This window comes from Polypterus senegalus, chromosome 6 (genome assembly GCF_016835505.1).
Source record: "Polypterus senegalus isolate Bchr_013 chromosome 6, ASM1683550v1, whole genome shotgun sequence".
Classification (NCBI taxonomy): Eukaryota; Metazoa; Chordata; class Cladistia; order Polypteriformes; family Polypteridae; genus Polypterus; species Polypterus senegalus.
In genome coordinates this window covers 137,028,056-137,042,547 of record NC_053159.1, presented here as the reverse complement: position 1 = coordinate 137,042,547, position 14,492 = coordinate 137,028,056, and the positions used below count along the sequence as shown (strand labels likewise).

The 14,492-nt window shown below is 35.0% G+C and overlaps 1 protein-coding gene across 7 annotated transcripts in view; it reads right to left on the bottom strand.

Moving 5' to 3' along the window:
* mgat5 (alpha-1,6-mannosylglycoprotein 6-beta-N-acetylglucosaminyltransferase) overlaps nucleotides 1-14,492 on the bottom strand; it is a 242,741-nt gene that overhangs the window by 27,845 nt on the left and 200,404 nt on the right. For all 7 annotated transcript variants that reach the window (XM_039757305.1, XM_039757303.1, XM_039757304.1 and 4 more), the window contains exons 13-14: nucleotides 11,953-12,099; nucleotides 6,510-6,626 (exon numbers count right to left, since the gene is read on the bottom strand). In XM_039757305.1, coding sequence (XP_039613239.1) covers nucleotides 6,510-6,626; nucleotides 11,953-12,099 — 264 coding nt within the window. The remainder of the gene's footprint in view (nucleotides 1-6,509; nucleotides 6,627-11,952; nucleotides 12,100-14,492) is intronic.

The window sequence follows — 14,492 nt, the reverse complement described above, 5'->3', positions numbered from 1 at the left end:
GTTTTAGCAATTGAGATGGCTAAAGCCTATGTCAATTAAGATTCAATTCCAATAATAATGTAGAAAAAGGCAACACAACAGCATAAAGTGTTGCTTTCATGCAGTTTATTAATATGAAATTATAATAAAACTTCCCATTTCAAGATACTCTTTTAGTAACCTGTGCAAATTAATCAAAAGATTCAAAGCCCAAGAAAAGGAGATCTTCCAAGCAGCAGTGTCATGATGTTTTCTTGTTATGTAAATTCATAAGATGTATGTAGTCTATAATGTGGCCAATACATTGGATGTCTACAAAAGCATGGTAAAGAAATGTATACACTTTGGGAACATTAATATTTGGAAAACTGTCCATTCACTTTGATTTTGATTTTAGGGAAACCTGAGTATCATGTTTATATATTTACTCTGTATTATAAGCATCAATTCAAGAATCAAACACTTATGTGTGCCAACACCTGCATACAAAGGGAGAGAGTGAGAAACATCACACATATTTGTGTTTTGGATTCGTTAAAAAAAACATGCAAGCTACCTTCTTATGTTTATTTGAGTGAGCAGCCTCAAAGAACTCATTCATATACGATTGTGCATAGGCAAGAGACTAGTTGATAGGTAAGAGACAGAAAGTATTAGATAGAAATTATATTAAGATTGTTTGTTCTCAAAAAGGAATATACAGTACATGGTGTATCCTTGTATTATTTTCTGGCTGTAATTATTATTTTGGAGGCATTTTCGGTGGTCCTCAGCAGCAGCAAGAGACCTAAAAGTGCACTAGGCTCAGTGCTTTTTGATTGCTGAAATAATTAGGCCCAGTTCAGGGGGCAATCTCATTTGATGTTGTGATAGACAGCTGGCTGTTCAATTTATGTATTATTATTAAAATTATTCTGGTGCTTTTATTAAAAAAAAATAATAAGAAGAATAATTTAAATAATTTTCTTAAATAAAGTGCACAAAGCACCGCACACTCCACAATTCTCAATTCAATAATAATAATAAACAATAATCAATAGTCACAATCCTCCGCTCCACCCAACAGCTCCGTCACTCTACCACCCAACTCCGGCTCTGCTTGCTGGGTTTCCCACAGTCCTTTAAATAGTAAATGCCACATCCTCAGTTCTCAAATAGCCTGGAAGTACTGTAAGCTTCCGTCCTCGTGACTCTGAAGTACTTCCGGGTTTTAGCAACAATACAAGTCCCCAGGTTCTTTGTGAGCTCCCCCTGGCGGCACCCACGGCCCCCAACAGGGCTGAGGAAATGGACTCCATGTCCCCAGATGCCCTTAGGGAATCCGGGAAACCGTTGCCGTCCAGGGGAGCCGTCACCTAGCGTCCCGGTGGAGGCAGTATCCAGAAAAGCCTGCCTTCCTCCCATTCTTTTTGTTCTGGGATGTCACAGCCGGATTGAACAGCTGGCCGTCTATCACACTATGTACGCCTCACTTTAGTCTTCTCAATAGTTATTATAATACATTGCAGCATTAATTGTGTTGTGTAAATACCATATAAAGGATATTACAAAACACCCTAAGCCCAATGTTAACCTCCGCCTACATACACACTAATAAACATACAACAGCATCACCTTGACACAGTGTCTTGATATACTGGTGTGTATATGTGTGCGTGCATGTGTGTGTGTGTGTGTGTGTGTGTGTGTGTGTGTGTGTGTGTGTGTGTGTGTGAGGGAGGGAGGGAGAGAGAGAGAGAGGGAGGGAGAGAGAGAGAGAGCAAGCAGTAGTCTTGTTAATGTTGTATTATTTAGGAAAGAGAAAACAGAACCCACTATTCAAGCTAGTTTATCAAATCCATCTTATCAGTGGATTAACTAACTGGTTGCACATTCTTCTTTTGACTAACTTTAATACCCATCTCAAATACTTTCCACATGTGACATAGATACAATGGAAAATTATGCTTTACAAAAACATAATCTACCTACAAAATACTGTACTATATACACCATGCCTCACACATTATGCATGCCTATTATTGACTAACTGATAATCACACTTCTATTTCAAGATTTGTTTTTTTAATTTCAATAATTCTAAAGTGATCTTCAAGTTAATCACAAGTCTGATCTGGATATTTGCATTGTATTGCATACTCTTTAAGTAGCGAATGTTTCACATTTTCATGCACATTTCACAAAACTAGTGTTTACATTCAAGAATATTCAGGTCATTCAACCCCCAGATGCCCTCTACTGGGTGAAAGTTGACAGTGAATTTTACATGTGGAAATAATTGTATATGCTTTAATGCTTTAGAATCACGTTTATATTCTATGTGCCAGTTCATGTAAGCATAAGTACTGCATCAAACTAACTTACAGTATTTTAAATATTTACATTTAGAATGCTTCTCAAAGTATGCACCATTGCTGACACTGTCAAGAACACTCCTGTTGTTTTGTTTTTGTTTTGTCTGGCATGAACCAATAATTTGAAGTTTGAATTTGAAAATGCTCCTAGTGTGCATTCTAGTATATAATGTTTTTTCTTTAAATAGGTTCAGAAACAACTGATATTGAAATATGACATATAAAACTCCTCAAAGGTAAATTGTTTCTGAGCAAATAAGTTTTAATTAAAAGGGTCAATACTAATGTCATTTTTCTTAAATCACTAATGGTCTTTATTTTGTTAGTTAAGAACCATGGAGAGATGCAGCCTATACCAGTAATTAAAACATGCCAGTTATACTGCAGAGATAAAACAGAGTTACATGAATGTACACTCAAACTGATTAAACAGATACAAAAACTAATATTAACTTTAAAAATGTCATGGCCATTATAATATATCCAACCAGAATTATCAATAATACATTTGGTTAGGCAAAATTTGCTTTCATTCTGCATTTAAAATAATCTTCAATTGGTCGAAATTAAAGAAACAGTGGGAAAACTAATGTCTTTCTATAATTTGACAAGTTATGCATCTCTTCAGTTGCTCAACTGAAACAGTCCTGTTAATCAGTTTTCGAAAATGTGTCTTTACACTTCCTCTTCAGATAAAAACAAAGCATTTTAAAATGAGGATCTAGAGCTGATGCTTACTGACAGTGGGATTGGTTGAATAGAACATAAAAGAAAAACAACTGGCCATCATGACTGACAATGCCACTAATATGATTCGTACAACTCATGGAGATATTCATATCGGCTGCTTTGAGCACAAGCTTACTTGTTATCGCAGGCTGCTCTGAAAATTCCAACAATAGCCCACTTGCTTAGCTGGGTGAAGCATGTTGAGAAGCAACGTTTATTGCACTTGCCAACACACAAATTTGTAGTTGATGCGGCCATTTGATGGAAGAGCACATAAGAAATGCTAGAAAGGTTTTTGAAACAATAGCCTGTTATCTGAGTAGCTCTGCATGCTGTAAAGGCAGCAAGGTTGTTCCCACTATGACTAGAATGCAGCATGCTTAATGTGGTGACAAGTGATTGCCACGTAGGAATCTGCTGCTCTGGATGTTCAGCTGTCGCAAGTTAGGACTATTCTCTGCACTGAGAGACAGAGATGCTTTGCTTAAAATGTTTCATAAAGCCTAGGTACAATAACTTCACACATTTGCTTTCTGGTTGGAATAGCACACCCCAGTTCAAAAACCCATACTTGAGGAAAGCCCTCGTTTTCAACAACAGTGTAGGGTCTCATAACTTTACAGATAAAATCTGCTATAGATTCTGTTATTTTTTGGGCACAAGGTAAATTAAATGGAAGCTTGAAGCTACCCACAGTCTCCAGTGTGGATTGTTCAGGCTCTACTTATTTGGATTAGGTTTGAGATTATGTTTATGGGTGACATCGAGATAAATGATTTCTCAAATTTGTTCTGTTACAACAATACTTAACTTCTGAGCTGCACAGCTTACATTTGGCTGTGCTTTTATTCAGTTGCTCTTTACTGACTCACTGAATCCATAGAAGTCCACATATCTGATTTAAGCGTCAAAAGTGTTGACTAGATACTGTGCTTTTTCCTTAGAAAGCCTTAACAGGTGCATTAGTGACATCTACTGGACAGGATACCAAAACAAAGATAAGCAAAAAATCTACATATAGTAAATGAGCAGGATAGAGATTCACAAGATTGATCTTGTTTAAATGAAAAATAATGATTAATCTGAAAATTTATATTTTTACCCAGGCCTAGAGGTTAGTATTGCTGTTTCAGAGATTCAGAATGCTATTATTATTAAGACTGATGAGCTATAGTCACAATGAAGATAGTTTTATAGAAATAATTGCCTGATCACATACACATAACATTCAAATATTAAAAATAATATGAAACAACAATATAAAAATCAGGAGTGGTCTCCCTTAAACTATGTTGTATACTTAGATGGGGATGGATATTTGAGGAGTAAACCGCAATGCAATGATTATATTTTTATATTACGTACATTAAAAAACCATCAACAACATATCAAATCAAATTAATAATATATCGAACAATTATTGTAAAAGTAAAGTTGAATAATTTGGACTCTGCAGCTGAATGAATAAAAGGTAAAGTACCACTTCCAGTTAATGGAAATAGCCCAAAAGTTGATAGAAACCTACGTTTGTACCTAATACTTATATGCAAAATTTGATTGACCTAAGTGAAAACAAACTCAAGTTATCATGTTTACACACACACAGACTAAATTCCAAAAATGGTATTTTCAGATTCAGGGAGGTCTAAAATGTTGCCATTCACCAAAGTCTCGAAATTGAATTTTTTGAGGATTCCAATACTTTCCCTATACTTTATATACAAAAAAGTCAGGGATGTCTAAAACTTCAAGATTCATCAAAATCTCGACATCGAATCTTTGGACTATTACAATACTTTCAAATATATGAGAAAGTGAAAATATTGCAATTCAAAAATATTTTTGTACCTATTCAAGCATATTTGCAAATTATATTTTTGGAAGGATATTTTCAATGCTTTCTAGAATGGTCAGAATATTGATTACAGTTTGTTCAAATTTCATTCTTTTTGTTTATAAATATAGAATTAATTGATAGATAATACAGTTCATTTTTTGTTATTCCTATATTTCTTAATGAAGTGTATTAAAAAATTATTATAAATGATGTAAAAAGAGGCATGAATTAAACCAAAATTATGGACTATGGAAGGTCATCCAGTCAATAAAATGATCACTACTGTATCACCTCATTTTAAAAAGTTGTAAGAATAAAAAGTCTGATCGAGTCATTGATCATCTACAGGGGACTGGGACATGTGGAGAAGGCAGTGAAAACTGTAGAGGGGTACATTTATTATATAACACTACAAAAAAAAAAAAAATACAAAATATTCTGTTTCCACTTGGTTGTAAATAAATATAGTTTTTGTCATGTTAAACATTTTTATTAAATAGCATAATAATTATTTCAGAACTACAATTATTTGTGGTGTTCAGGTGTTGTGAGATTGTTTCACTATGAAGCTTGATGTACTGAGGTGAATAGATCAAAATCACATAACATAAATACAGTCAAAGTGAGAAGTATAATCTCAACCTAAGTGGCTACACCTGAAGGACAAAGAATTGTGGGAAGTCGAGGTTCAACGCCCTATACCCACTGACTGGTATTTGCATTTGCAACTTGAAAATGAAAATGCAAACTGGAAAACGAAAATTCAATGAGCAGCAGGTGGTGCCAGTGCTTATTGCATTTTACTTTTTATTTTTGCAGCTTCATTGCTGTTCGGACTGAAAATACAATTGCAAATGCTGGTCTTTCATTTTATTTTTAATTTTTGCAGCATTCTTGCACATAGACTTTAAAAATTAAATTGCAAAAAGAGAGACTGCATTTTCATTTGATAATTTTAATTTTCATTTCCTTTTTTTGTAGAATATACCACCCATACATGGAAAACTAGCAAAGCAAAATACTTCATTAAAATTTTCGGTAATTCAGGAAATTGGTGCTTTGTTTTAGTGTAATCTGAATCTTATACTATGAAATACATAAAAGCATGCAGTAAGTATTATTCTGTGAATTGAAATACAGTAAGGCATGCAATAAGTTCTATTCTTTGTGGGGCTATTATCTTCAGACAGACAGACAGAGACAGTTAGATATTTATCCCCAGGGGGAAATTTCGCTTTTGACAGAATTTATTTAAATAATTAAATACACAGATAAGTAAACATTATCTACATATATATTGGCAGTCACAGAACTTTGAAGAACCATAGAGACAAAGGGTACTTTGAGAATCAAGACCATGTCTTATTATCTAGAGGAAGTGCCACTTTCCTGTAACAATATTTTGTAATACTGCACTATAGATCAATGGTAGCATGCAAATTCGTTGCATTATACAGAAAAGGCTAAGAAATTTACATTCCTACTATCAATGTTACGTGTAAAGATCAGGAAAGATTCAGAAAGATCAATTATGCTAGCAACAACAGTAAGCACCATCCACTACTGAAGAAATGTAATACTGAATGCAGAAAAATCGACAAGTACTATACCTTTTGGTTGAGAATTGATCTGACAGCTTTCTCTACTTCCTCTGTATCATCAATGTTTACTGTCCAGACATGAGGTTTTCCAATATAAACCTCCGCATAGGGGTGCTGAGATGTCAGCTGCAAAGGGAAAATAAATAAATGGGCATCTTTGAACAGGGCTCATCCCGCTTGAAAAAAATACAAATACCTAACAAATCCCAAACAGATACATGTGCAAAACTAATAAATGAAAACAAATAATGTGTGTGTATAAAGGTGTTTTATACAACTTTTATTAAAGGTATTTATATTTATTCTTATTATACTGTATATTCCTCTGTTATACGTAAGCTATGAATTAATATGCCCTTAAAGATAAACAGTTTATACAGGTGGTGTAACAAAGTTTCAAGGCACTTGCATGCCTGTTATCATTTATTACTTCCAGACTGATGAAAGAAAAAAGTTTATAGTAAAAGAATAAAGTCTAAATGTAAAGAAAACACTTCCCTTAAATTATGTGCTAAAATGCCTATATATTTTGAAAAAATACTTATGATTATGTATTCTGTGATATGAAACAAATTTAACTTTTTGTAATTTTTAAGATGTTTATTAACTTAACCAGTCAAGTGAGAAAAATGCTTAAATGATGCATGTTAGTTTAGCAAAAATCAAAGGTAAATTACATGTGCTAAAAAAATCTGGCAAATTAAAAAAAGTGGAAAACATTTCTCTTTCTTTTTGCATTAAGGCTTATTGCTCTACCTAAATCTTCCACTGTTATCTCTTACTGTCCCTGATGTTCAGTAGCCATAGTCAACATTAATAATTTAAAAAAGCCACTATAAGCTTTTTTTACTGCTACTAAACATACTGACTTTTGGAGCATATATTGCATTTGCTGCTGCCTGTTTTTGAAGACAAAAAAAAAAACATTTTCCTCAATAATACTTGTTTGCTGTAATTAGTATTTTGTGCATTACTACTGTGAGGTTTATACCAGCTGTCAGCTATGACAAAATTAAGCCAGTAAAAAAATATAGTGATTAGGCAAGTAGCCTGTGAGACTTGTCTGCTATAGGTAAAGTGCGATTAGAATACAAATTCCATTATTGATGTGCATATCTATAGTGATACTGATATCCATCCATCTATCCTTCCATTTTCTAATCTTCTTTCAAAAATCAGGAACTCGAGGAGCTAGTGCTTATCCTCGAACTACTGGACACAATATAGGAAACCCCCCTCATTATATTCACATATGCAACCACACTCACTCACAATTCAACCTTTTCTGAGTTACCAATTTTCTTGGCATGCATGTTTTTGGGATGTCACAGGGAAAAGAAGTACCAAGGGGGAAATCCCAGCACCCAGACTAATATTTGAACATATAATAATGGTGCTTTGGGGCATCAGGTCTAACCACTGCACCAAAATGGTACATGGCTTTGTTCTAGATTTTAAAGAGCTTGTACTGACACTGAAAATGTGCTTATCATTCATTTGATTAAAGTAATGTTCTTCTCTTGTGATATTATCTGTGTGTTCATTCAATTACAGTCATTGTGAATGAACTGATCCCCTCAAAGAATGGCAAGCAAGCCCAATTACAGCTAATTATAAACTTAGGACTGAAATACAGAATTTGATTTTGAGAGGGATCTAGTTGAATAATGTCAGGTGTATGTGTAATACCGGGTAAAATAATGTACCAATGAAGATTTATGTTAAAAAAAAAAAAAATATTAACATTTTTGTTGCACTGTTCTCACAACATCATATTAAAACTTTACCACGCATGACTTGTGTGCTATGAATAACAAAAACAGCTTCATTCTTGCTAGATGCTTTTGTTGCATTATGAGTGCAGTAAAATGCTCCAATAACGTTAGGAGAGCCAGATGCTGCTGCAAATTGCCTTTTTATATTTGCAAAGATATGTTTTCTATATACACCCATACTACACAATAAAGTAGATGCAGAGTTTTGCTGGTCGGTTAATAGCTTCCAGTACAGTGGGCATAATGGAATGAAGCTTGGCTGGAATATTCTTGACCACTTCCCTGAGAAGTTACAACAGCCAGCCAATATAAAGTGATGAAAAACCAATATAGATTTTCAGTAAAAATACGCAGCTTTGGCCCTTTTAAAGGGGAACTAAAATACAGTCTGTACATAATTACCACTTTTGAGGTGTAATATATTTCTCATATCAATGAACATTCTAAAAACAGCTCAGTGATATGAATTATATCTACAAATTGTCACTTTGCTGGTTTGACTGCATTTCCCTACTTGATCAAGGGTTATCATCCTTTCAAAATTTCTCCAAAATCTTGTGTATGGATGGGACAGAGTTGCCATAACTTTACACCATGTTCTACCATCCAGTTTTCTTTCATAAATCCAAGAGGTGCACACATTTCATGCCTCTTTTTGTATGCATGCAAGTTTTATAAATCTGACTCCTGCTGTCTTAAATTTTAGTTACTTTACTTTTGATTTTCTGATAGCTTCTCATGTTGACTTTAGCTGAAACCATTAAATGTTCTTTTTTTTTTTAAATTGTGAAATTGTGCATACTTAGTCGGGTATAATTTATTATTATCAATACTAATAAAAGGTAAAGCCCTCACTCACTCATCACTAATTCTCCAACTTCCCGTGTAGGTAGAAGGCTGAAATTTGCCAGGCTTATTCCTTACAGCTTACTTACAAAAGTTAAGCAGGATTCATTTCGAAATTCTACATGTAACGGTCATTACGGTCAATAACGGTCGACAACGTCCACAATGTTGAACTTTCTTATTTATGGCCCCATCTTCACGAAATTTGGTAGGCGGCTTCCCTGCGCTAACCGAAACCGATGTACATACTTATTTCGATGGTATGACGCCACTGTCAGCCGCCAAATTGAACTTTCCAACGTCACTAATTTTCCAACTTCCCGTGTAGGTAGAAGGCTGACCCCATCCTCACGAAATCTGGTGGGTAGCTTTCCTGCGCTAACCAAAACCGATGTACGTACTTATTTCAGTGTTATGATGCCACTGTCGGCCGCCATATTGAAGTTTCCAATGTCACTAATTCTCCAACTTCCCGTGTAGGTAGAAGGCTGAAATTTGGCAGGCTCATTCCTTACAGCTTACTTACAAAAGTTAAGCAGGTTTCATTTCGAAATTCTACGCGTAACGGTCAACAACGTCCGCCATGTTGAACTTTCTTATTCATGGCCCCATCTTCACGAAATTTGGTAGGCGGCTTCCCTGCGCTAACCGAAACCAATGTACGTACTTATTTCGGTGGTATGACACCACTGTCAGCCGCCATATTGAACTTTCCAACGTCACTAATTCTCCAACTTCCCGTGTAGGTAGAAGGCTGAAATTTGGTACTTATTTCGGTGGTATGATGCCACTGTCAGCCGCCATATTGAACTTTTCAACGGTCTTTGTTACTTATGGGCCCATCTTCAAGAAATTTGGTACGCGGGTTCCCAACGCTAACTGAATCCTACTTACGTACGTCCATAGCCTGCAGCTCGGTCACCATGTGAGGCAGCATTGGGTCCCCCATCCCAAAACCTCCCACGTTGTTGGCTGCCTGCCTATATAAGGCCGTCCGTCGCTCCAGTCTCTACATTCCCTTCCTTGCTTCGCCACGGGATTCATGTGTCCCTGCTGATAACTACAGCCTTTTTATTTAATCCACGGCTTCTCCACTGTTTTATTGTTCATTTATTACGATTATAGTTATTGTGTAGGTATTTTAGACTTACTTTACATTGTGCAGGTACCCATTTCCTTTATCATTCCAACCATACCCGCATTAACATTTCTATCGAGGTGATCATCATCGATCAAAGAACTGTCACTTACCGAGTGGTTTCCATGCCCGGAGAAGGCACCTACCTTTTCCATTCTCTTTGTTACATATTGTACGGCCATATCATGCTCACTCTTGATATCTGGAGGAACATTGTGTCCTATGTATTGAATGACTGGGACAGGTTCAAGGTGTGGACTGATGACGGTACAGGAGATAATTATACTACACAGGAGCACTATAAGAGTGAAATGCTTAAGCCCTTCACCTATGCATCTGCATGTGAGTTGATGGCTGCCGCTAAATTGTTCGGTTGTCGCTTTCAAGTGTACCGAAATGGCCAAATATTTTACACCTTTGGACAACGGCCAATGCCTCTTAAACATCTTAGATTCACAGGTGACGATTTCAGTAGTGGACACTTTGATGTTTGTGAATGTTTAAACTCTCAAAAGCTGGATGTGAAGTTATCGATGAAACTGGTTGTATACTTACAACGCTTGACAGATGCTGAATGTCTCTTCAACACGAGTCCTACAAATACTGTCGTAATTTAAACAAACCATGAAACTCAAACCAATTATGACAGCAGCAATCCAAGCTGTGAGATTTGAAACAAGATTACTGTTCACATGGCCAACTGTACGTTGCATGCTTAAGAGTAAGCTCAGCGCACAGCTTGGTCATATTACAACCGGAGGGCCGAACTCACAATGTGGTATACAAAGAGATCCTTAACAAATAATTATTGGTATATTTTCCCTCAGTTTAAAAAGGTTTAATTTTCTTCTTAATAAAAATTTTAAGGCAGTACTTCGCTGCTGCAAAGCGCGGGTATTTTGCTAGTAAGTAATAATTCAGAAGATATTCATAGTGGTTTATATATTATTACTTAAACCCCATCTTATACCAGACCTTTATTGTCACTGTATACAACTGCTAAGAGTATTAGTAGTTTCTAGAATTTTACAACATTTACTATTGCTTTTCTTCTACTATTTCATTAGTATATATTTGAGGGACAGCCATTTGTTGCTGGTGTGCCTTTTTATGAGGCAAGTCAGAGGACTGTGACTCAGTGGTGTTGGATCGTAGTATTATTTGGGAAGACAAGACAGGACAGGATGGAAGAGAAGGGGGCTATTCTGAACTTTTTTCTTTCTTATTTACTTAAGATATAAATGGTTTTATCAAAGCTTTTTTTATAACTACATGAAAGTTAGAAGTTTTTTTAACAGAAAACTGTAAACCATGCATAACCTTTCTACAGGATCCACTATAGAAAGTATTCTTTCCAGCAGAAATAAAAAGAACAATTCTAGATAACTTAAGATAGCGAAACATGGACTTACTCAATTCAATATTGCCCATCATACATTTTTGTCTCAATTTCGACTATTCAAAATGCATGTTACTCCATTTTTACCACATTACATTTAAATGATTTATGATCCAAAACAACTTGCACAGAACAAAACAATAATATTATTGTTATTAAATTCATACAACTGGGAAACTGCACAATATTTCACTAGCCCACAGTCAACACTTTAAGTAACACCAACAACTACCTCCTTAGCTACAGCTGCGCAGTAAATTATTATTTTACAAGGAGATTTTAACTTTATCTTACCTCTCTCGTGGTGGGCTTTCCTTTGAAGAAGTCAGTATTTTTGCTGCTTTTTGGTGGATCAAACTTGGGATTCAGGAAAGCACACCCATTAGCTATAGCTTCCAATGGAGCAGGACCTTCATATGGAAATGAAAGCCCCACAAACAGCTGCAAAAGATTATAAATTACTAACATGTTTAGAAAATCAGTTTAGCTGAAAATGAACAAGTCAAATTATTAATATTTGTTTGAAATAATTCAACACAAAATAAATTAAGATACTAAATAAAGTACAAACTCAAGCCTGTGTTATATACAGTAAGTGTCATGACTGTCTGAAAGTTAATACTGTATAATGAAAATTGTAACCTATAACCCAAACAATCATAGTATATTCAATTAAAACCTAAGATTAATACATGATGCACCTCATTTTTTGATGTTTAAAGTTCATTTAGAAAAGATGTAAATTCTACCAAGAAAAAAAAATTAAAGTGTTAAACAAAATATTTCCATTGAGACTGAAGCCATTACACTGTAGGTGAACCAGACATCCCACAAGTAGCATGTGGTATGCCTCATTGTTTTAGTGTTTAATTTTAGTGCTTCCACAATCTGATGTCACCCAGATACAAGGGTGCGGCCAGAAGAGTATATGTGCAAACCAAAACTAGCATACTGGGCAAACCCGTGAATAAACTGTCTGCTAAAAGAAACAGCAAATAACTGAAATGAGAAATTCTCAAATATCTGTTTTGTGGTTAAACAGTTTCTGTATTTACAGTTTATGAATAATTTTGGCTCTTATTAAAGTAACATATAATAACTAGGCTGGAAAGTTAACAGCCTATCTTAAAAAGTTAATGTTAATGGTACATTCATATGTAGTAAGTGTTTACTTAATTTTAATAGAATGTAATTTTCACCTAAATTCACAGATAATGGAAAATTTTGTTTAATCTCATACAAAAATACTTCATTAACATGGCAACAGAACATTTTCCTGTATTTCTGGTGTGAGGACAGTATGATCTCACAGAGAATGATAGACAGATTGTTTGCTTGTGAAAAGAAATGTACAGATGCATAAGTATGTAATAAAATGCAGAATCTTAGAAGAAATGTAATAAAGATAAATAAGCCTTAAAATGAAACATCACAGACAAGAGGTTTTTTGCTTTTTATATGTGTATTACTAATTTTTTCTTTATTTTTTTGCATGAACTATTTTTGCTTTGAATTTTGCTACAACTCTTAAAACAAAAGCACTTGGACTGTGGATTTTGTATGTGTCATACCTATGGTATAGAGTAACAATAGTAGCTGTATAGCTTTAGCCATCCCTCCCTTATATGTAGTGTACATTATAAAACTAAATCAATGCACTATAATCAAACATTAACAAAGAGGACACTTTCACTACTCCATCTGAGGCTATATGTCTATTGTTTTAACTGTTGAATGTCAGTGTGTCACTGATACATAGTGGAGACAAAATATTTTTAAAGTAAATAAGCATCACAAAAGAGAAGGAAATAGATTATGTATACAATAAAAAAAAAGACTGCACATAGAAACAAGACACCACAGCAAACTAATTTATTTTTAAAGATAATAGGAGCAAACATCCATCCATCCATTATCCAACCCGCTATATCCTAACACAGGGTCACAGACGTCTGCTGGAGCCAATCCCAGCCAACACAGGGCGCAAGGCAGGAAACAAACCCCAGGCAGGGCACCAGCCCACCGCAGAGGAGCAAACATTCATAAAAAAAATTATTTTTTAGATTATCCCTAAAATGATTTTTCAACATAATCGAAACTGGTAAGAACTGGTATGCTTTGCACTTGACAATCAGCTATTTGTTTTACCCAAATCAAAAAATACACTAGCCTTATAGTGGGAGAAAAAGCACAACTATGTTGACTGCTAAGCAGTAGCCACAATGACCCCTCTGTACAAAGCTGGATGTCTGTGCAGCAACCTTCCAGAATAAACAGAAAGACACTTCACAAAAACATTTTCAACAACAGACTCTTTCACTTCGTACTCTCTAAAGTGTAATTCATTAGTTTGATTACATTTCCCATGAAATGCCACAGACCCTCTGGCTAACAGGGATATATCTAGATCTCTGACTTTGTTACATAAGGCTGCAAGTATGCTGTAGTGACTTCTTTCATCTGTTATGTGTCTTGTGCTGAGTAAATGAAGAATGAAAAAAATGTATGCTTCAAACAAGAGGTGGCAGCAGAGATTTAATAAAAAATAAAAAATAAATGCTACACATTAACTATTCTGCAAACATATAACAACCCCAAAACAAAAAGCTTTCTAAAGCATTTAAATGTGAGACTCCTAGGGTACGTCCACTGGTGATAATGTTTCATAGAAGATATTATTACATTATCACATGGCAAGACTATAACTATTCTTAAATCAACTTAAAATAGTGTGCCTTATTTTAAGTGTGTCTTTGAATTTTTCTCCCCATGCATTATGTGAGCAATTTCATGAAACTTCTTTTGCCCTTATTTGCAAATGAAAGCATTGGAAG